Below are 20,438 nucleotides of genomic sequence, written 5' to 3'. Positions count from 1 at the left end.
GTGAACGTCACAACAACAAAAAAGTTGAATTGGTTAGAAAATAATCAGTTATTTTAATCCCCATTTGGGTTTTATGCTTGATTCTAGGTAGGATAATGATTTTTAGACAGTGGTGGATTGTTGTGTTGATCTCTCTTTGTGGCGCACGAGAAATCAGAGAAGTGGGTCCAATCAATGTTTTTGTTGTTGGGGGGGGAGGCCTTGGGATTCAAACTTGCAATGGGGCCCGGAATGTTGCGGTAAGGCAGTGACAGTGAGACTACAGTGGAGGATGAGCTATAACTGTGCGTGATTTAGCACCAGGGGCGGACAGTCTCCACAGAAGGCTAGCCTCCAGTGCCCTCTCTGTATTAGTCTAATTGAAACCGGAACGGCAGGGTGATAATGCTATAACAACATCCTCGTGCCTTCGCCCCAGAGCCCTGCTGCGTTGGCACGCCGCTGCAATAAACCATAAATGAAATGGATGGCCGGGGGAGTGTCTGGGCACTGCTCATTGGCTCATTGACTCTGAGAGAGGAGCGTCTCTCATTGCCGTGGAGGGAGATTAGACAGCAGTCAGCAGGCTTCTCTCTCTCCCTCTGTCTGTGCTCCACTCTTCTGCCTGCCTCTTATCGCAGCTGTTCCTCCAGTGTGAGAGGAGAGAATGGGTGGGGGGTAATTTAGGCCCGGCAGGTTGGGGATGGGTGGGGAGGTCATTTAGGCCCGGCTGGTTCGTTTCAGACTGGTCTGTCTCTGGCCCAGCCAGCAGGGCTTCTGGAGATAATGGTTGAGGTCAGGAGGATGAATTCCTCCAGGAGGATGAGGTAATAACTCCGGCTAGCAGACTAAACTGACTGAGACGTCAACTGTTCTGATTAGAATGGAACTAGAGAAAATGTCATGCAGCATGAACTCGTCTAGGGCTGTAGTAGCATTTTAACATCCTTCCTCAAATAACTGCCGTTTTCAACCAGCCCATGAACCATCAATTCACAGCTTAATAAGGAAAACACTCAATCCCACTTATGAAGTGCCACAACTCTCTCTTGGACAACAAAATCCCAGGCACGTCAGATTTGCACAGCCAGGAAATAAAACATAGAGAGACATTCATTTCCTCAGACAGGGTCCCCACCTCGCCACAACACTGCAAAGTCACATTTATTTACCCGCTGTCAGGAAGCAAAATTGTGAAGAAATGCTTGGGGTTGAACAACTTGCTCCCTCTTTGCTGAAAGAAAATAGGAATCTTATAAACAATACCAGAGGTCAGGTTAGGGCAGCCCATTTTGATTAAAACTAAAAACATGATATATGGCCCTTGTATTGTGACAATACTAAGACAAGAAAAGAGATATAGCCTAGTAAAGTAACCAGTGTGCCGCTTCAAAGCTATTTGTCTTTGAGAAAGCCAAGGACCATATTAGCGCCAGTGTTATGACACAACAATGGTGCCATGATGACACTTTTATCTTTTCTTTTTTATACCTCTGTGGTAGAACTGAAGTTCCATCGGTGTAGCAGAGAGCCAAGTAGATATATATGGCTGCTGGTGACCCTCATAATAACCTAGCTTGGTGAATGATGGAGGCTGGTCTGTGTGGCTGCTACCGGGGTGTCTGAATGATGCAGCTCTAATAGGACGCTACACAACCGCCTGCGGGTCCTGTTATCTCTGTGTGCTTAGGAACAACCGAGCGAGTGAATGAGAATCCCCCAACAGCAAGAGAGCATGACAGAGCAGAGCTGAGGTGAAAGGTTATGATTCATCGCCCTATTTAAGCCCCCTCCATATTTCCTCACCCCGGTCGAAGGGTGTGACAGAATCAATACAGGAGTGCCGTAGAGCAATCCAAAGGCTGACAATAAAGCTGGGGCAATTACAACAAGACAGCAAGGAGCCGTTAGCAGAAATATCCCTGTGAATAAATGGCCAAAACGCCTGGGGGTGGGAGAAGAGGGATTGGTGGTTCTATAAGAGTAGTTAGTTAAATAGTCACCTGTGGGCCTGTCTGGATACAGAGTCGTTAAAGGTTTTCATTCCTCTATGCCACATTGTGTGTTCGCAATGTAAAACGCAGTGCCACCCCATCCAGTCCCCTGCGTGAGTGTGTGCGAGTGTGTGCAAGATAGATTTCATGAACAACCAGAAAACATCCCTTTGGCATCAATGCAACATTTATGTGAAAGTCAAGCTCAAATTACCTGACTGTTTATTGCATGAGGAGCCAAGAAGGACACGAGTGCATGCCAATATCCCATGTCTCCTCAAGGCAGGTGAGGTAGTGGGCGGAGTGCTGATAGGCAGGGAAGCATGCCTGTTTTATGGCCTCCATTAGGAATATGGCCAGCCCAATCCATCATCCTCAGCTACCACTGATGAACAGAGGTCTCATGGACACGTACTCTGGAGTAGCAGATGTCCTATAGACATAAGAGGTCGAGTCAATGTTCATCTCCTCACAAAAACTTCTACTATACTATTATTATGACAGTGAAAGTGTTGTTTGTCTATAATGCCAGTGTGTAATTCTGCCTCTCTCTCTCTCCCTCCAGCCTTTGTATTGAGCTGTACCTTCCCTCAGCGTCCAGCCTACGGGGATGTGTCTGTGAGCAGCCTTCACTCAGGGGGTGTGGCATACTTCTTCTGTTTCACTGGCTACAAGCTGCAGGGACCCAACACCCTCACCTGCCGCAACGCCAGCACCCCCTACTGGAGCGGCAAGGAACCACAGTGCATCGGTAATGGGGGCAGACACACCAAACACCACACTAAGACATACAGTATATTTGTAAACACTTATACACAGTTTACACACTCATACACACATCATCTCTTTCTATTTGGTTTTGCACATAGTCTTTCAAACACATGTACTTTCATTGTGATTAACTTATTCTGCTAGATGCATTAATACAACAATAAAGCTTTTATAACTATATGAATATATTGTCCAGAGAGTGATGTTCCCCAAGCACTTAGCTTCATGTTGTTTAAAAGTTAATTGGGTTCATTGATTTTGGCCTCTATAGTGTCAACAGCAGTGTAAGCTTAGCGGTGAATCTTAAACAGTCCTCCCCAGGCCTCTCAGAGAGGGGAAAACTGAACAAAGCAGCCAAGTGGTTTTGACTCTCAGCAGAACCAAGGACTTTTAGTGTCATATTTTCTTTAGAGGAGTTTAGCCCTAGAGTGTGTTTTGCCTCCTCTTGCATGACAAACACACACAGAGAGAGAGGAAAAAGAGAGAGAGATCAGTCCCAGAGGGCCGTTTTGAGGCAGAATGTCTTTCTGCTGCTCAGACGAGTAACCAGTGATGAATAGTAAGTGGACATTTCAGACCTGGCTAGATGAATATGTTTCTCCTGGTATTGAGCTGAGTGTATGCATCATTGAAAAAGCAGGCAGGGATGCTCTTTCCCACAGTAGCAAGTGCTGATGATGAAGTGTTTAAAAAGTGTGTGGAGAGCCAGGAGAGTCTCTGATAAACAAACCTTCGGAAAGGTGTGCGTTCACCAGGGTCTGATTACTGATAGCTGGGAACAGTGCCACAGTGGCACGGCTCCTTCTCCACTGTAATCAAGCTTAATCTCTCTGGCTAACCTTCACCTGATCTACTGCTCCTTTTATGCCTAAACATCCCAAAGACACACACAATCTCCAGAGGTTTTCTACCCACCAAAACAGTCTCTTTATGGTCCCATAGATTTCTTACTACTTAGGTGTTGTATTCTCTGTCTGAACAAGGTCTGTTGGATGGATATGGAGTGATTTGTTTTTCAAAGTAAATACCTCTCTCTCCTCTCTCATCCCCTCTTTCTCCTCGGTGGACATCCCCAGCTGCCTGTGGTGGCATGGTAAGGAACGCCACCGTCGGCCGCATTGTGTCACCCGCGTTCCCGAGCAACTACAGCAACAACCTGACCTGCCATTGGCTGCTGGAGGCCCCCCAGGGACAGCGTATGCATGTCCACTTTGAGAAGGTGGCCCTGGCTGAGGACGACGACAGGTACGGCAGGGTGTTCACTACAGACAGGTATGGTGGCAGGGTGTTCTACAGGGTTCAAGGCTCTGTGCTCACTCCAGCCCAAAGTGTTGCCTTCAATACAGTGCTTTGGACTTGCATGGAAAACACACAGAGGAAAAATCAACCAACAGCACTGCTCAGCAGTTGAATCGAGTGGCACTTAATTAATGGATGGGTCTCTCAACATAAAAACGGAGAAAAAAAAGAGATGGGAAACTCAAAAACCCCCAAATTATCTGAAGTGGCTAACAAATGATCAGACTCATACTGCCGGCTGTGTGACAGCTGGACATGACTCTCACCACGGGCTGCTGTCACTCAGTCATATCACAATACATACATACTGTACAGTAATAGTCCATTTCTCTGCTACGCTTCAGGGCATTGTCTCATCATCTGAGAGAGAGGATTTAATGGAACATCTGTGTCTCTGAGTGAGGTTAATGGTGAGAGAGACACAGAGAGAGTGAGAGGGGGGAACACATTCCATTGAAATAATTAATTGAATTCCCACTTCCAAATGAAGAGGGTGGCAAGGGCATGCTCATGTGAGAGACAGAGAGTGGAGCAGTGGAGGCTAGTGTAGGTACAAATCGGAGGAAGGGCTCACTGTAATGCACACACGTTTGATACCGTTCCTCATTCCGTGCCATTACAATGAGCCTGTCCGATTTCTACCTCCACCAGCCTCCCCTGGAGTGGAGATGTTGTTTTCATGAGCGGAGGTTGTGGTAGCCATGGTAGCCATCTGGAGACAAATGGATTGTTAAGTAGTTGAGGTCAGTAGCTGCAGGGCTGTTCAGTGATATCATTGGCTTTTATGCAGAACAGTCCAGGCCAATGCTATAACCCCATCTCTGTGTGGCACCATGTCATTCATGGCTACAGTTCAGGTGGCTGTGTTCTCTCTATGTGCCCACCAGTGGAGTCTGGTGGAGGTAGAAATTGGAGTGTTTGATACCATTCCTCATTCCATTCCATGCATTACTAATAAGCCCGTCCTCCGATTTCTACCTCCACCAGACTCCCCTGGTGCCCACATTATGGGGCTGTAGAAATCCAGTTAGATGCTTGTATGTTATATTTCCCTCTTTTAGGCTGCTGATCAGAAACGGGAACAACATCGACTCCTCTCCCCTGTATGATTCGTACGAGGTGGAGTACCTGCCCAACGAGGGCCTGGTGAGCTCCTTCAGACACCTCTTCATTGAGCTTACCACTGACGCTTCTGGCACCTCCACCGGCATCGCCATCAGATACCAAGGTACAGTGTCCCTATATCTGACATCACTATAGACCATCACACTCACAAGTACCATTAGATACCAAGGCACAAAACTATACACTATCGACCAGGGGTGCCCACAGCTTTTGGCTTTGTGAGCCAAAATGAAATCTGAGTGGTGGGCCAACAGCTAAAAACACAGACGATGCCTTAAAGGTGCAATCTGGAATTCAAACAACAACAACAAAGCGGGCTCCCCCACACTTTTTTGGTAAACAGCTGAGGGATTGGGCTGGAGAAATGTTACCACTCTCAATTTCATAGACAGAGCTATGGATTCAAGGACTGAACAGCCATGAGATAAAAATTCTAGTTTTGCATTGTAAACATGCATTGGGTTCTGTTGGGGTAAGACAATTGAACTAAGCTCATGAGGCATTTATAAGTTATATTCTTCAAGAATAAATGGCTATATCACTAATTTAAAAGTCAAAAAATGCATGTACTGTACCAATCCCAGATGATGTAACTGCTGACGGCAGCAGCAGAATGTATTCTGAAGTGTACAGAAACATCTTGTCTGCTTGAGTACAAGTAAATGCCTCCAAATTCATTGGATGGCGCTTTATCGTACCCTACAGTATGACCCCAAACATACTGCCATAGCAACCACAGTAGGGAGTTCAGGGCCAAAAAGTGGAACGTTCTTGACTGCCCAAGTCAACCATCAGATTTACATCCAATTGAACATGCATTTCCTTTCCTGATGATAAGATTTTAGACAAAAATACCTAAAAACAAACAACAACTGAAGATGGCTGCAATACAGCTATACGCCCCCCCCCCCCCCCCATGCCCCCTCAGTCCAGTTGTGTAAACTAAAAAAACTCCAAAATGCTGTTTCTGAAGCATGCCCTCTAGACCCCTTCAGGCAATGGTGTATACAAAAGACATTGCCTCAGGCACTCTCCTCTCCTCTCCCCCCTCCTTCTCTCCACTTATTATTTTAACCCACTGCTGGACATCATTCTTTTTTTATAGTCTGCTCTCTGATTGCTAAACAAGAACAATGAGGTGGCAATAAAACGATAAAACGTAGCTGAGAGAATCCAATCCACTGGGGTCCACAGAATAGAGTTTAGCTCCAAACCTAATGCCAATCTGTATTTTAAATTAACTTTCAGACCCCATCAATGTTGAGAAACCAGGCCTAGGGCAAAGCTAGAGAACCAGACTCTAGCTGATTGGCAGGTTTTCAGACAACTGAGAAATAGATGCACCTCATCAATTAGGAAAGCTAAATCAAGCTACTTCCTAAGTGCTATCTCGGATTCTGCTGGTGATCCTACAAAATTTTGGAAAACAATTAATACCCTGAAGCAGGGAAATTCCTCTTCATCCCTACCTAAAGATGTTTTGTCAGACTCTGGCCTCATTACAGAGAAAACTGAGATATGTAATGACTTTAATCAGCACTTTTTATTTGAGAGAAATGGTGGTTTGGCTGACCCTGGTCAGACGGTCGACTGCGCTCCCACCTCCCAGCCCCCAGTTGGCTCGATGGGAGATCAGTCAGCGACTAGCGAATCTTTGTTTTAATTTCAACAATTTTCTACTTGTGATGTACTAGATGCCCTGCTTAAAAATCCACTGGGGCTAATCTGCTTGATCCAGGCCTATTGCTTGATCAGTCCTGATTGTGAAGTCACTGACAGAAATTTATAAATTGACTTGTTATTTCAGGTGCTATCCACAAGGTTTGGAAGGCAGCCTGTGTGTTGTGATAAAACCTTTTTATCTTCCCATGCTATTCTAAATGTGCACCAATCTGGCTTTAGACCTGGTCATAGCACCGTCTCAGCTGCTACACTTGTGTTAGATGATATGTTAAATTACCTAGATTAGAATGAATAGTTAGTCCTGTAGATCTCTTCATTACTCCCTTTTTGTGTATAAAGCCCTATTGCATAAAGTCCCGGCTTACCTAACCTCATTATTGAAATTCAAGAACATCAATTACCTAACTCGTTCTCAGAGTTGGTTATCTTACATTTTCTCCAGTTCTCCTCTCCCATCATCCATCACCCCCTCTGTTGAAACTCAGTCTTATACATGGCTTTGTAAAAAGGCCGCTCAGAGCACTTCACACAACCTGGGGTCATTATCCAATAAGATCAATTTAATCTGTTTAGAGCTTTGATTTGTTGCAGCAAATGGGATTACGCTGTAAGAGAGCAGTGCTGCTTATTCCAGTGCACCTTGTGTGGAGGCCTTTAACAGTATTATGCTGTACAGTCCACCGTTGGTTGTAGGCGCTTTGATAGTGGTCTCCTCTGACACTGCTTTTAAATATTATTGTTGTCAGTCACCAATAAAACCTACCTCTTGGGTAAGCCTGTTCCCTTGTCCTGCCCCAAGACGTCCATGCTAATCCATTAAAGGCAAAACCTGGGATTTATGCATCTGGTTGATGGTCATTTCAATTCATGTTAAACCTATTGATTCTCAAAATATATCACTGATGAATGCTTAAAATGCTTAGTACAACTGTCTTACCTTGCCATAAACCAAAATATGAGGTTGCTTTTAACCATTGTTTGTAAACAATGTATAGCTGTGAAATATGTTCATAACTATTAAATAAAATGGGCTTGCATCCAGAGCTTTGTCCACCATTTGGGTGAAAAACGAATTAAGGATTGCAGCTTTAACTATCTAATTACCATGGAGGTGTTCACCATGTAAAAAGCTGTTCCCTCTGCCAGATAGTCAATATATATTGACTCAATATTACACCTGTCCCTAAAATACAGGACATTATTCTGAAGTCGAGTAATTGCACGGTGCAATTTCCCTTTAATCACAATTAACAGTGGTGCACCATTGAAACACTCCAGGCTTCACTGTGGTTAATCCTTATGTCCTCTGATTCCCAGGATTTGCAGCAGGCCACTGCTACGAGCCATTTGTCAAGTACGGTAACTTCACCAGTAGTGACAGCACCTGGGCAGTGGGGACGGTAGTGGATTTCACCTGTGACCCAGGCTACACCTTAGAGCAGGGCTCTGTCATCATCGAGTGTATGGACCCCAACAACCCCCAATGGAATGAGACAGAGCCTGCCTGCAGAGGTGTGTGTGTGTGTGTGTGTGTGTGTGTGTGTGTGTGTGTGTGTGTGTGTGTGTGTGTGTGTGTGTGTGTGTGTGTGTGTGTGTGTGTGTGTGTGTGTAGCTGTACGCTAATCTTCCATAGGTACACTATCTTTTTACTTACTTACGTGTGTGTGTGTGTGTGTGTGTGTGTGTGTGTGTGTGTGTTTCAGCTGTGTGCAGTGGAGAGATAACTGACTCTGCTGGAGTTGTCTTGTCTCCAAACTGGCCTGAGGCCTACGACAAGGGCCAGGACTGCATCTGGGGAATTCACGTAGAGGAAGACAAGAGGATCATGCTGGACATCCAAGTGTACGTAGAGAGTGTGTGTGTGTGTGTGTGTGTGTGTGTGTGTGTGTGTGTGTGTGTGTGTGTGTAACCCAGTCTAAGAGGTAATAAACTCACTCCTCAGAATTTTCAAATAATGTACTGGCAGTTCACCCCAGTTCACGGCATACATGGTAGCACGGCATACACCTCTCACATGAGCCTGTTCTGTTTCTCTGATCTCTGCTCCCATTATCATTAGGAGCTTTACTCTTGATGTGCAAACAGCCAATTCCAAACAGAGACGGAGAGGGAGCGTGTAAAGAGCTACCCGCTATGACTGGTAAAAGAAATAAAAAAGAAAAGGATAAAACATTTTACGCATGGGTGAGACATAAGTACCAGCAGACAAAGGTTAATTACCAACTGGAGAGAAAACAAATTATTTCATGTGGTTTGGACAAAGGTGGTTTTCTTCTGACTTCATTATGTTGAGCAGAGCAGAATGTTCCCCCTGATAGTGGTGTCAGGTGAGTCCTTAGAACAGAAGACCGTGCCGTGTCAGACCCTGATAGATTATTCATGCGTGCAATCATTTGGCTTTCTTAATTAAGAAACGCTCATTTGCATATGTTTCCTCTCTTGCTTTTTTCTCTTTTTTTTTTTTTTATCTCTTATTTGGAACGCCTCTGCTCTGGTTTGTACATTCCACAGCATGGTAATAAATGGCATCCTCCATGTTTTGTACAGGAAGCTGTCAACATAATTAATTTCCTATTCATGTAGGGGAGAGAAGCGATTTAGGTAGATACGACATTCAGGGACGGTGAAGAGCGTTCCGCATGTTATCAGGAGTGTAGATTATAAGTGTGTGTGTGTGTGTGTGTGTGTGTGTGTGTGTGTGTGTGTGTGTGTGTGCGCGCGCACATGTGCGCACGTGTGAGAGAAAGTGCAATTGAAAGATAACTAATAAGAATTCTTCACACAATCATTTCCTCCCACTGCTCTGCACATTACTATTCTATTACCCTGTTTTCAAAGCTTGAACCTTTTCAATGAAAAACCTCTTCTAAAAACACACAAAAAAGACATGTGGTGTGCACTAATGTAAATATCTACAAAATCATTGAAGGTCTTTGGGGAAATTAAGAGGGCCATTTTATGTCGGCTAAACAGCACACATACTGTATATGAGCAAACACTGTATTCCAACTGTATTACTGAAAATAATGGCAACGTCTTTTTGTGTTGTCTATGAGCTGGCAGTGATACATGCAATATATGCAGTGCAACATGCAGTGTAATACCCTAAACGTGTGTATTCAGAAGGTGTAATGCTGGTGTTGATGAGACCCGGGTCTAAGCTATACATCCTAAAAACCTCCAAAACATTTGCAAATGAGGGACATGTTATGCACCATAGACATGCTGAGCACACATTCAGGGTGGTCTGGATGGATGATCTGCCCCAACTCCTCCCTCAGCACTGCCTGTTCATAATCTGGGGGTCAATGCACGGCAAAAACGATTGGCCAGCGGTTTTGAACATCCTGAAGGTTTTCCTTTTTTTGGCAGCAAGGTGAGAACAGCCCTGCAGCAAGTCAACAACAGGAACTTCACCCAGTCAAACTGTCATGGACAACAGGCCGTTTATCAGTATCGTACCAAGTCCCCATCAAGATAGACCAAGAATGACTTATGAAAGTCAACAAAGGGTCCAATTATGTCTAAAGTCTTGTCATTTTCCTAACTTTGCAGCGCAGCAGACAGTTCTTCTTTTGTCGTCCCTCATCTCAGAGTTTATCAGTGCAGGCCTTTTCCCTCCGAACACGAGGGTCAAGTACAGAGATAAGAAGGCTTCAACAGGGTTTCCTGGGCCTCAGTGCTTCCCGTGACACAGAGATAGAGAAGCACCTCCTGCTGCAACAAGACAGAGAGAACCACCTCCCTCTTTCATATGCTAATGATCACATCTGTCTAATGACTAAAGGGACATTATCAGTGGGGCGTATCAAATTAGAATTATAGATGGGAAAAGAAAATTGAGAGAGGAAGGAAAGTAAGTGAGGAGGGGTTGACAGAGAGGAGATGACGACAGAGACAGGAGACGGCAGAGCGATAGACACACACAAAACCGCCAGAGAAAGCAAGGAGAAGAATCCTTTCTCCCAGCATATCCTGCTTGTTGTTGTTGTTGTTGTTGTTGTTGTTGTTGTGTTATTTACATCCTGATTATTACTCTACTCATCCTGATTATAACTAAACTTTGATTCTGTGCTGTTGAAGCTGACATCCGTGCACACAGTAAGGTCGGTCCTTGTGAGGCACTGGAGCTCGAGTCAGACTTTGGGCCACCGTGAACCAGCCCGTGCCGTGCCAGGTGTGCCCATCCCCCAGCATATTCCACTTTACCACAAACACTGCGGTGCTGTCAGCCTGAGGCTCATTACCAGGATTTAAAGAACACTTTTCCGCGTAAATGAGAACATTCAAAGTTTTCCATAATCATTCATCACTGTTCCTCATACAATCAGCCAAGAACATTGGGCTTAATGGCATCTGATTCATTCATTAAGCCCAACGAGGAGGGCTCGTCTGAGGATCATTAGGCCATTGCTCATGTGCAAAGAGGGGCGGAGAACAATACACATGTGGCAGGTGTTACACCTGGCATGTATTTAGGATACTTTGAAGGTTGATTGAGCACTTTATATCGTAAATTATGTTTAATTGATGATTTGGTTGCAGAGTGTCGTATGTTTAACAGCTGAGTGCTCTATTGCATGTGCATGTATATACAGAACATGCATACATACACATACATGTAGCCATACACACACACACACACACACACACACACACATACACACACACACACACACACACACACACACACACACACACACACAGTAAGCACATTTGTTACCAAGTTGTATGGACTCGTAAGCTGTTGCTAGGGGAGGAAATACAATGTGTCTCTGGATGTGGAAGCATACAATTTGATTGACCTTGCAAGTCAAAGTGGATATGAAAAACAGGGATTTCCATTATAGTGATTTCTGTGTCGGTGTGCTTGCGACAGGATATTTCATGCATCAGTGCATCAAATACTAGCTCTTCTCCCTAATACCTTGATTTGTTTCATCTCCTAATACTAATATCACATTTGGCGATAGAGTTAAAATTGCTTATTCCATTTTTAATAATGATAATAGACCGTTCAGATTTCTCTGCATATGTTAGCCTCACCTAATGTTGTGGTTGAGTACTAGTGAGTGAAGCTTCAGGTAGGCCCTCACTCTGGCAGCAGGCCAAAGCCAACCTCCAAAAACCAACATTTCACTTTCGAGTTAAAGACCCTCATCAATTCAAACTATAATCAAATTTCTCTCCAATGTGTTTATTACGTTGGGTATTGAAATAATAGGTTAGACTTTGGTGTTTGCGTGTCATTTATGAGAGCCTGTAAGGCCATGGACTTAAAGTGTAATGTTAATGCCAATATGGCCGTGCAGTCTTTGCACATGGTACATGAGAAAGATAGATCCGTGCTCCAGGATTCCCCTCATCAGTGTGGCAACTAATGAGATAATTAAAGGAGCTGGAAGTCTGTTGGGAATCTGCCACCTCTGGCCACCGCGGCGAAATTCAGTTTGAGGTTCTAAACAACAACATCCTCCCTAATAACAATATAACCCCCTGAAATGGACTTGAAGTGTCAGGCATTAGCTGTTGTGTTTCTGCATGCTCGCACGATTCGAAGAGGCAGCCAGGCTGTGAGTACACTCCAAAATCGGTAATATATACAAAACAAGTGTTGCGTAGGTGCTTTTTGAGACCATAACAGTATTCGTAAATGAAATATTTCTTTCAAGGGATCTCATTCCCTGATCGCTATCCATTGAAATAGTCATTACAATCATAAGGAAGCTTTTAGAAAGCTTAGATGTTATGTATTGCACCTTTAACCAACACTTCAATCCATCACCACCACTAACTTGACAGGTGAGTGTATTATTTATGGTGGGGACATGGAGTCTAGTCCTGAGAGAGGATTTGAGTTGGGTTGAGAGATGAGGATACTGTGATATCTTTGAAATACTCACACCCTTTATAGAGAGGTCCGCAAGAGAGGTCACACCCTTAAAAGAGAGGTCTGCTAGATACAGAACTGTACCACCTCAGTTCAGTGTCTGATTCAGTAAGAGGAGCAGTGGGAGGAGAGAGAAGAGCTGCGGGAGGAAACAGTGGCTGCAGTTCCAGCTGAGCCTAGTGTAGCTGCGACCTCACAACCTAGAGAGGGTTGGATTAGAAATGGGATTTTCTAGGGTTCTCTCAGCTAGATACATCTGCAGGAAGTAACAGATGAGAGGAGAGGGTACCGTGGTAACAGTCAATAAAGAAGTGGGCAGCCATTGATAAATCCCTAATTATACCTCCATTGTAACAAATGCCAGAGAGTATGAATTATTACCAAGGCATTTTACAGAAGAGATCAGATGACTACCAGTGGTAATAGGACTGTAAAATGAAGCCTCAGCTTTTCTTTTCACTTATTCCAAACACACATGTATTTTTTTATCATGTAATGTCATGGGGAAGAGAACATGTCATGTCTGATCAAGAGTTGTCGTAGATAATGTATTCTGCCGTGGCAGCTGGGTCTGTGTACCAAATCAAGCTGAGCCTGTTTTTTCGATAAAAACTAAATCAAATTACTGCCAGCAAATGGAGAGCATGATTGATTTTCTCAACCGATACGGAGCACAGCTAGGCAAAGGCTTGTTTAACTTTATCACAACAAATTTGAAACAAGCAGAGACTTGTTTCTCAATTGTCTCGCCCTCGGAGCAGGTGAGATGCTTTTGTTGTTCAGACGTAATCCCAATAGAACGGGAGAGTAAGCTGTTTTTGCTTTGAAAATCCTTTCCTGTCTATTGCTTACAGTATGTCATTATACTTTGAGGGAGTTCTCAAAATAGCATCAACATGCTGTCTTAGCTTCTCATGACGTTTGCTGGCTCCCAAGTGATTTATACTTCGGTGTCTTGCCTTGTAATGAGTTTTTATCAGGAGCCACTCATAATTAATTAGGGACAGGAAAAGGTATGCCTGTCACTTCCCTATTCTAGTCATTTCCTCTATGCTTTACATCTTGCCTGTGGTTCAGGAGATGGCCCGGTCTCTGGTGGCTGATGTAGACATCTGCTAAACATGAAAGAGTGAAATTTGGGTCATGAAGGCATAGTTGTGTTACCTTTTACAGACACTGTTTAGGATGACAGTCTTCAACAATAATAAATAGTTATTCATACTGCTCCAAAATATCTTGATATTGCAGTAATTGGTGTAAATGGGCTGTTAAATTGAGAAAATATAATACAGTAAGAGAAAAAGACAATATCTAACAATTCCCAAAAGAAATTAAAAAACGAATGCCCTGGCATCTAAAGTGAACTGAATATAAAGCAAATCCCTTTGTACGTGCATGTTCCCCACGCCCCTTTGATTATTTATGCAACCAAAAGCTGAGCATTATATTTTGTAGACAGGTGCTCACTATTGAATGGCCTAGGGCCACTATTGTCGGGCCTAAGTGGGGTACTCGTACCCCCTGGGGTACGTGGATCGATCTAGGGGGTACGCGGAATAAATCTGTGATTTACCTTCCCAAACAGTCCTGTTGAATAGCCGACTGCAGTCTCAGTACCAAAAATAAATGCATGCACCCTATCCAACAGAATAATATTATCACAATGTCTAATATGTAAGGGATAATGTTCATAGAATATCAATTAGGCTACAAAATAACCGACAGGGGGTACATGACTGTTAAAAGTTTGGGAACCACTGGCCTAGGGGATTTAGGTTGATGATTTAGGGTGGGGGGTTAATAGTAAAGATGATGACAACAAAAGGAGGGTTAAAAATCTGTGTGTGTGTGTGTGCATGTGTGTGTGTGTGCATACGTGTGTGTTGTGTTTCCAGTATATGTGTTCACAGTATAAAGTGTGTGTTTTGTCTTTGTGCACCAGGCTCCACTTAGACAAGAATGACTTGCTGACGTTCTATGACGGAGATGACTTGACGGCGAAGGTGCTAGGCCAGTACGGCGGCACACACCCTCACTTCAAACTCTACACCTCCATGGCCGACGTCACCATCCAGTTCCAGTCTGACCCAGCGACCAACATCTACGGATACAACAACGGCTTTGTGGTACACTTCTTTGGTAAGGACACAGGGAGAGGGAGAGTGTGAAGAGGAGAGAGAGAGAGAGATAGAGAGGGAGAGAGAGAGAGATGGACAGGAGGAGGTGGAGGAGGAGTGCCTTAGCATAACCCAGCTTCCCTGAGCTGAGGGGCCGTTCCATCAGCACGAAACCGCAGCCAAACCACAAAGCAGAGATCTGATAAAACATAATGAATTCCATACAGAGAGAGAAGGGGGAGAAGGCAGCAGAATGCAGATGACTGGGAGAGAGAGAGAGAGAGAGGAGAGGAATGAGAGAGGGGGAGGATTTACAGTCTCTTCACGCCTCTCACGAAAAGAGAAAAAATAAGAAGCAGCCAAGTGGTGCAGGTGTCTGGGATTCTGCCCGTCATATTCCCAAACGCAATTAACTGCGTGTGTTTGTCCACATTAGCCTCATCTGCAGAGGGCCTGGCCCTCCCTGGCTTCAGCCACCGCCAAGCTGCCACACTGCCGACCCTCCCCATGCCACTTGTCACGTAACATAGATGCCCACTACTGGGTCCTCCTGGAGTTCATTTAAATGCAAAGCCACACATGAGGCTTCATGGCTTCCTGGTCTGTATTTGGGGTGATGATGCTCAGTTTGGTCCCCTGTATGTTCCTGTCATTGCTGTCAATATCTTGTAGTCTCCAGTCTGACCCTGCATCCTCTCTCTCTCTCTCTCGCTCTCTCTCTCTTTCTCCCTCCATCTCCATCCATCCATCCATCCCTCCAACCATCCATCCCTCCCTCCCTCCCTCCCTTCCTCCCTCCCTCCCTCCCTCCCTCTCTTCCTCATGACCACAGAGGTCCCTCGTAATGACACATGTCCTGAGCTGCCAGAGATTACCAATGGTTGGAAGAGTACATCCCACCCTGAGCTTGTGCATGGCACCGTGGTGACCTACCAGTGCTACCCGGGTTTCCAGGTGGTGGGAACAGAACTTCTCATGTGCCAGTGGGACTTGACCTGGAGCGGAGACCTGCCTGGCTGTGAAAGAGGTGACACACTCACACTCACACTCACACACACACACACACACACACACACACACACACACACACACACACACACACACACACAGTATATGTTAGGAGTGTATGTCAATGTGTCTCTGGTGTGGACTAGTGTTATCAAAGCAATGGTCCAGAGAGCTGTGTAGATTGTATTGAATCTGCTTAAATGACCAGGACCTTAAGGACAAGACCTGCCCAGGATGGATTGAGTGAGTGATTGAAGAGTGAATAGATTAATGAATAGACATGAATTGGCCCTGTGTCGCAGCTCCTCCACATGACTCCTATTCTATCCAAAGACCTGAGTGCCTTGATCAGAACAGTGTCTGCTCCTGGTCCCCTGCCTCTCTATGGAACAGTAAGGCACAGCACAGTGTCAGTGACTGGTCACACTCCCAGGAGACCGCGACCCCAGAGCTGGATGTGTGCTGATTTCACACCAACCTCATTACCACGCCGGCCCCTCTCCTACTGGGCCCAGAATTGGGTTTGTGGTTTGCAGCTGTGAGAGACAGAGACGCAGCTATTCCCTTTATTATCTTCCTCGGTGGTGGGTTTGTGTCTCAGGGTTCAGATAGGAGGGAGGTAAGGGGACCTATCTGGCCCCATCACTAGTGATCTTATTGGCTGTGATCCAATTCTCTACCCTCCTCCTACCCTGTGGTCGGGGGTGGAACACTTCTACTCATGGATTAGTGTCAAAATAGAGGGAGTTTCCACCCTATTCTTACACCAGCCCATTCCTCTGTAGTCCACCAGGGGGAGTGAACGAGTGCACACTTCTGGAACAAAGGCACTGCAAAGAATCACTTTAAATGTACTGTACTGTGTATTCACTGTATTTTTTGTTAATCAATGTGTGTATGTGTGTGTGTGTGTGTGTGTGTGTGTGTGGGTGGGTGGGTGGGTGGGTGTGTGTGTGTGTGGGTGTGTGTGTTGTCAGTGCTGTTGTGTGTGGACCCTGGGAGTGTGGAGCACAGTCGCAGGGTTATGTCTGGTCCGCGCCTCTCTGTGGGCTCCACTCTCCAGTACATCTGCAACCAGGGCTACAGCCTCTCAGGAAACAGCCTTCTCACCTGCCACAACCGCGGCTCCGTTGGCCCAAAGTGGAGCGAGAGGCTACCCAGATGTGTCCGTACGTACACTGGCCTCTATCCTAAATACAACCACTCACACACATACACCGTCCTACTATAATGCTTTGTATCACAACACATCACCCATCTTGATTGACAAAACAGTCGTTCTGTTTCACTGTGACTTTTATTATCTCTTCTGTAACTTGTACTTGTCCTGTTTCTCTCATGAAACATTGCTAGACTTATTATCAGTGCCATCCGTGCTGTACTGCTTATTCTACTATATTAAGCTTTTTATGCCTCTCAAATAAAGTGCACTTTGTGCAATTAATACAAAGCAAAGAGAGCCGTCCGTGCTGTTTAAGAGGAAATTATATTCCCATACTTAATCATTATTCATTACACAGCGGAGACCTATGAGCCCTGCAGGAGCCCAGGGGTCCCATCCTTCAGCGTCCTGAGCTCAGACAAGCCCGTCTACCAGGCCGGGGAGACTTTGCGCTTCTCCTGCCTCAGTGGCCATGAGCTTCTGGGGGAGCCTGTCCTTCGCTGTGTCCATGGACACCCCTCACAGTGGAGCAGCCTGCCCCCTGTCTGCAGTGGTAGGAACTCCACATAGTCCCCTCTGTTAATGGAGTTGTATGTATGTCATTTACATTGTTGCACAACTCAGGCCCTTGAGCGCCCAAGTCCTGCTACTTTGTCAGGTATAACCAGCAGTCCCTTGGTAAAATGCTACAATAGATATCAGTAGGACTGCAGCTCTCAAAGACCGGAACTGGGCACTCTTTTAGTCTCGAATAGAATGATTTAATGGTTGCAATTTGTTGGCAGTAGTTTATCATGCAGGTAAAGGCTCTGCATGTAACCCACATTTGCACTGTACATCTCTCTGTGAGTGTTTCAACATCTGCGTTTGCTGAAGCTGTATTTTCTTTTCCTCAAGCCAAACCACTAGAGTACATCAATGAACGCAGGTTAGATGGTAAGTGCAATCCTGTTTTGGAAAATAATGTGTGGCAATCATAACATTAAAAAAAGATGTTTGTGTTTCCCTAAAGAGCTAATAAAAAGATACAAGGTACTCAACAGGGATGTCTAGGGTTGCAACATTGGAGTGTGTACAGTACAGTACTTCTAGATGATTATACCACTAGTCTACTTAACTGTTGTTATCGCTACTTATTTCTATACTTATTTTTGTTCACCAGTTGCCGGTACAGACTTCAGAATGGAGGGAGCAAACATAGCAGTAGCAGTCTTCATCCCAGTGGCTCTCATCATGGTCCTCGTCATTGGGATCTACCTCTACTTCTCAAAGTAGGTTGAGTGTTGATGTAATGCAGAGGATAGATTCATGATTTTGTTTGCGAGTTAAGGTCATCCACATTTCATTTTCTAAACGGTAACTCTTAACACGTACTTAACACGTTGTATGTACAGTATGTGTTTGTGACAGTGTTTTGTTTGTGTTCTCTGTTATTCTGTAGGGTTCAGGGGAAATCTATGCGTCTCTCCATGACCACCTCCTTACCGTATGACCACATCACAGGAGAGTCAACGTTCGACAACTCTGTCTACGAGACTGCAGTAAGAAGTGATCAAGTCAGAGTGGGGTTTTGCTGTGGGTTATTGATCGAGAATCACAGATAGAACTTGCATGTTCAACTTCACCCGATGCTAACCAACACACGTACTGTACCTGACTTACATATAAATAGCTGGGGTGGGGTGGGGTTTGTGGGAGAGGGTAATGGTCCTAACCAAGTAATGGCAGGATAGTCAGTGTATTCGCGCATTCGCTTTTACTTGGCCTTTAGAATGCCTGTTGAGATTTGGGTACCCAAAACCAGGTTGAATTGGAGTGCTGTCATTCGTGTCTGCATCTGAGATGAGATGATGCACGTAAAGCGCCATCTGGGTTGCCAGATTGCAGGTTAATCCCCTAAATCTTATTTACCGTTCAGTGATGCTATGGGAGTTGAGCAGAGTGGTGTAAAGCTGTTCTCCACTCACCTCCAGCTACTGACAAGGGCCGTTTCATAACTTTCATTACACCTGATGGAGCCAGAATGTGTCCCAGGTGATTGGTTGAAATCAGAGTGGTGATGTCACGATTGTCCTTGTGTGTTTGTACCACCCCGCTCTTTACTGTGTGGTTGCTGCTAAAACATCATGAAGATGAGACCCTATTGTTCCCACTTAATGATACCAGCCATCCTTCTAACCCACACATTCAACACGTTCAATAACTAATTGTCTGTTTATTTTTTCCTACATAACTGGCCTCCTGAAGAACAGTGAGGTGAGACCACTTTCTACTGCATCCTGCTATATATTACGCTGTAGCATTAGGTTACATCCTGCAAATTGTGTGTGTGTGTGTGTGTGTGTGTGTGTGTGTGTGTGTGTGAATATCCGTCTTTACTTCAATTCCAAACCTCACAGTGTACAATAGCTGAGCAGTGTATAGATCTGAAAGGTCTCCCCATCACCCTGACAGTCTGATACAGACCTTCTAGAACTATAGAACCTACTGGGACTACAGAACCGACTGGGACTATAACCCATCTGAGGCAGAATCTGATTCTGTGGCCTGAACCCACGAAGCTGTGTGATAGGACTAAAGCCGTTTGAGCACCTTTAAGTAGGGAAGCCGGGAAGGTTGAACCCAATTCAAAGTCATAATCGGCACCTCTCTCAGGTGAAAATTGCCATGTCTCACAGTTGGAACTCTCCACCTCCTCCTACACATTCCTTTTATGCCTCTGTGATACTTCATTCAAAGAGACAATGGTGGCCTTCGGTCAGACACTGGAGCAAAGCCTTTAAAATGTGTGAAACTTTGACTGATCCCTCACATTGGTCATATCAGGGGACATGGTTTAACTCCAAATGAGAACGGGGTTGATATTATTGTTCTGACATGAATTATTAAAGCAATAATATGGAAAGTTATTGCAATTGTTGGCACGACTGCCATGCAGTTCGTTCCTCCTTGTACTGTGACTGCCAATCATACTGTAACAATGCACACCCTTGAGAATATTGTTGCTTCATTATTTAATTTTTGCACGAGAATGTCTATTCACTGGAGGTATGGAACAGTGGTATGACAGGCCTATTCATCATGCTTCTCTTTGATTTTTCTGGCTGCCTTCAAATCTATCAAATGATTAGGTTCTTTCACAAATTCAGAAGGGCCATCAGATGGCAGAAATTAGTTTCTGTATTTCTGTGCGTGCCTTTTAATGAAGAACTGTGTCCCTCTTTCCACAGGAGACAAGAGAGTATGAGGTTCCTATTTAGAGACACTCACGTGGTTCAGCATGGAGAGATCTCAAGCCTGTTTGCCTTTTGGAAGTCTGTCTGTCTGCACTCCCCTTCCCTCCCTGTCAGCTGAACACACAGCATCTCTCTGCCCATGGAGGAACTCCCTCCGCCTTCACCTCTCTGTCT

At 44.9% G+C, this 20,438-nt stretch overlaps 1 protein-coding gene across 1 annotated transcript in view; it reads left to right on the top strand.

The window, feature by feature from the left end:
* The window catches only part of LOC310815370 (seizure protein 6-like), a gene marked incomplete at both ends in the record, with an annotated part of 53,555 nt that extends 33,976 nt beyond the window's left edge, over positions 1-19,579 (top strand). Inside the window, 13 exons of the mRNA XM_083685107.1 lie at positions 2,539-2,724; positions 3,821-3,989; positions 5,105-5,271; positions 8,169-8,363; positions 8,555-8,693; positions 14,684-14,880; positions 15,691-15,885; positions 16,844-17,035; positions 17,387-17,581; positions 17,926-17,964; positions 18,191-18,299; positions 18,470-18,569; positions 19,502-19,579. Coding sequence (XP_083541233.1) covers positions 2,539-2,724; positions 3,821-3,989; positions 5,105-5,271; positions 8,169-8,363; positions 8,555-8,693; positions 14,684-14,880; positions 15,691-15,885; positions 16,844-17,035; positions 17,387-17,581; positions 17,926-17,964; positions 18,191-18,299; positions 18,470-18,569; positions 19,502-19,579 — 1,961 coding nt within the window. The remainder of the gene's footprint in view (positions 1-2,538; positions 2,725-3,820; positions 3,990-5,104; positions 5,272-8,168; positions 8,364-8,554; positions 8,694-14,683; positions 14,881-15,690; positions 15,886-16,843; positions 17,036-17,386; positions 17,582-17,925; positions 17,965-18,190; positions 18,300-18,469; positions 18,570-19,501) is intronic.
* Positions 19,580-20,438: the final 859 nt, after the last annotated feature.

The sequence above is a fragment of the Argentina silus genome (genome assembly GCF_951799395.1).
Source record: "Argentina silus genome assembly, chromosome: 14".
Taxonomy (NCBI): Eukaryota; Metazoa; Chordata; class Actinopteri; order Argentiniformes; family Argentinidae; genus Argentina; species Argentina silus.
The sequence above is the reverse complement of the archived record's forward strand: the minus strand, read 5'-3'. Positions and strand labels throughout refer to the sequence as shown.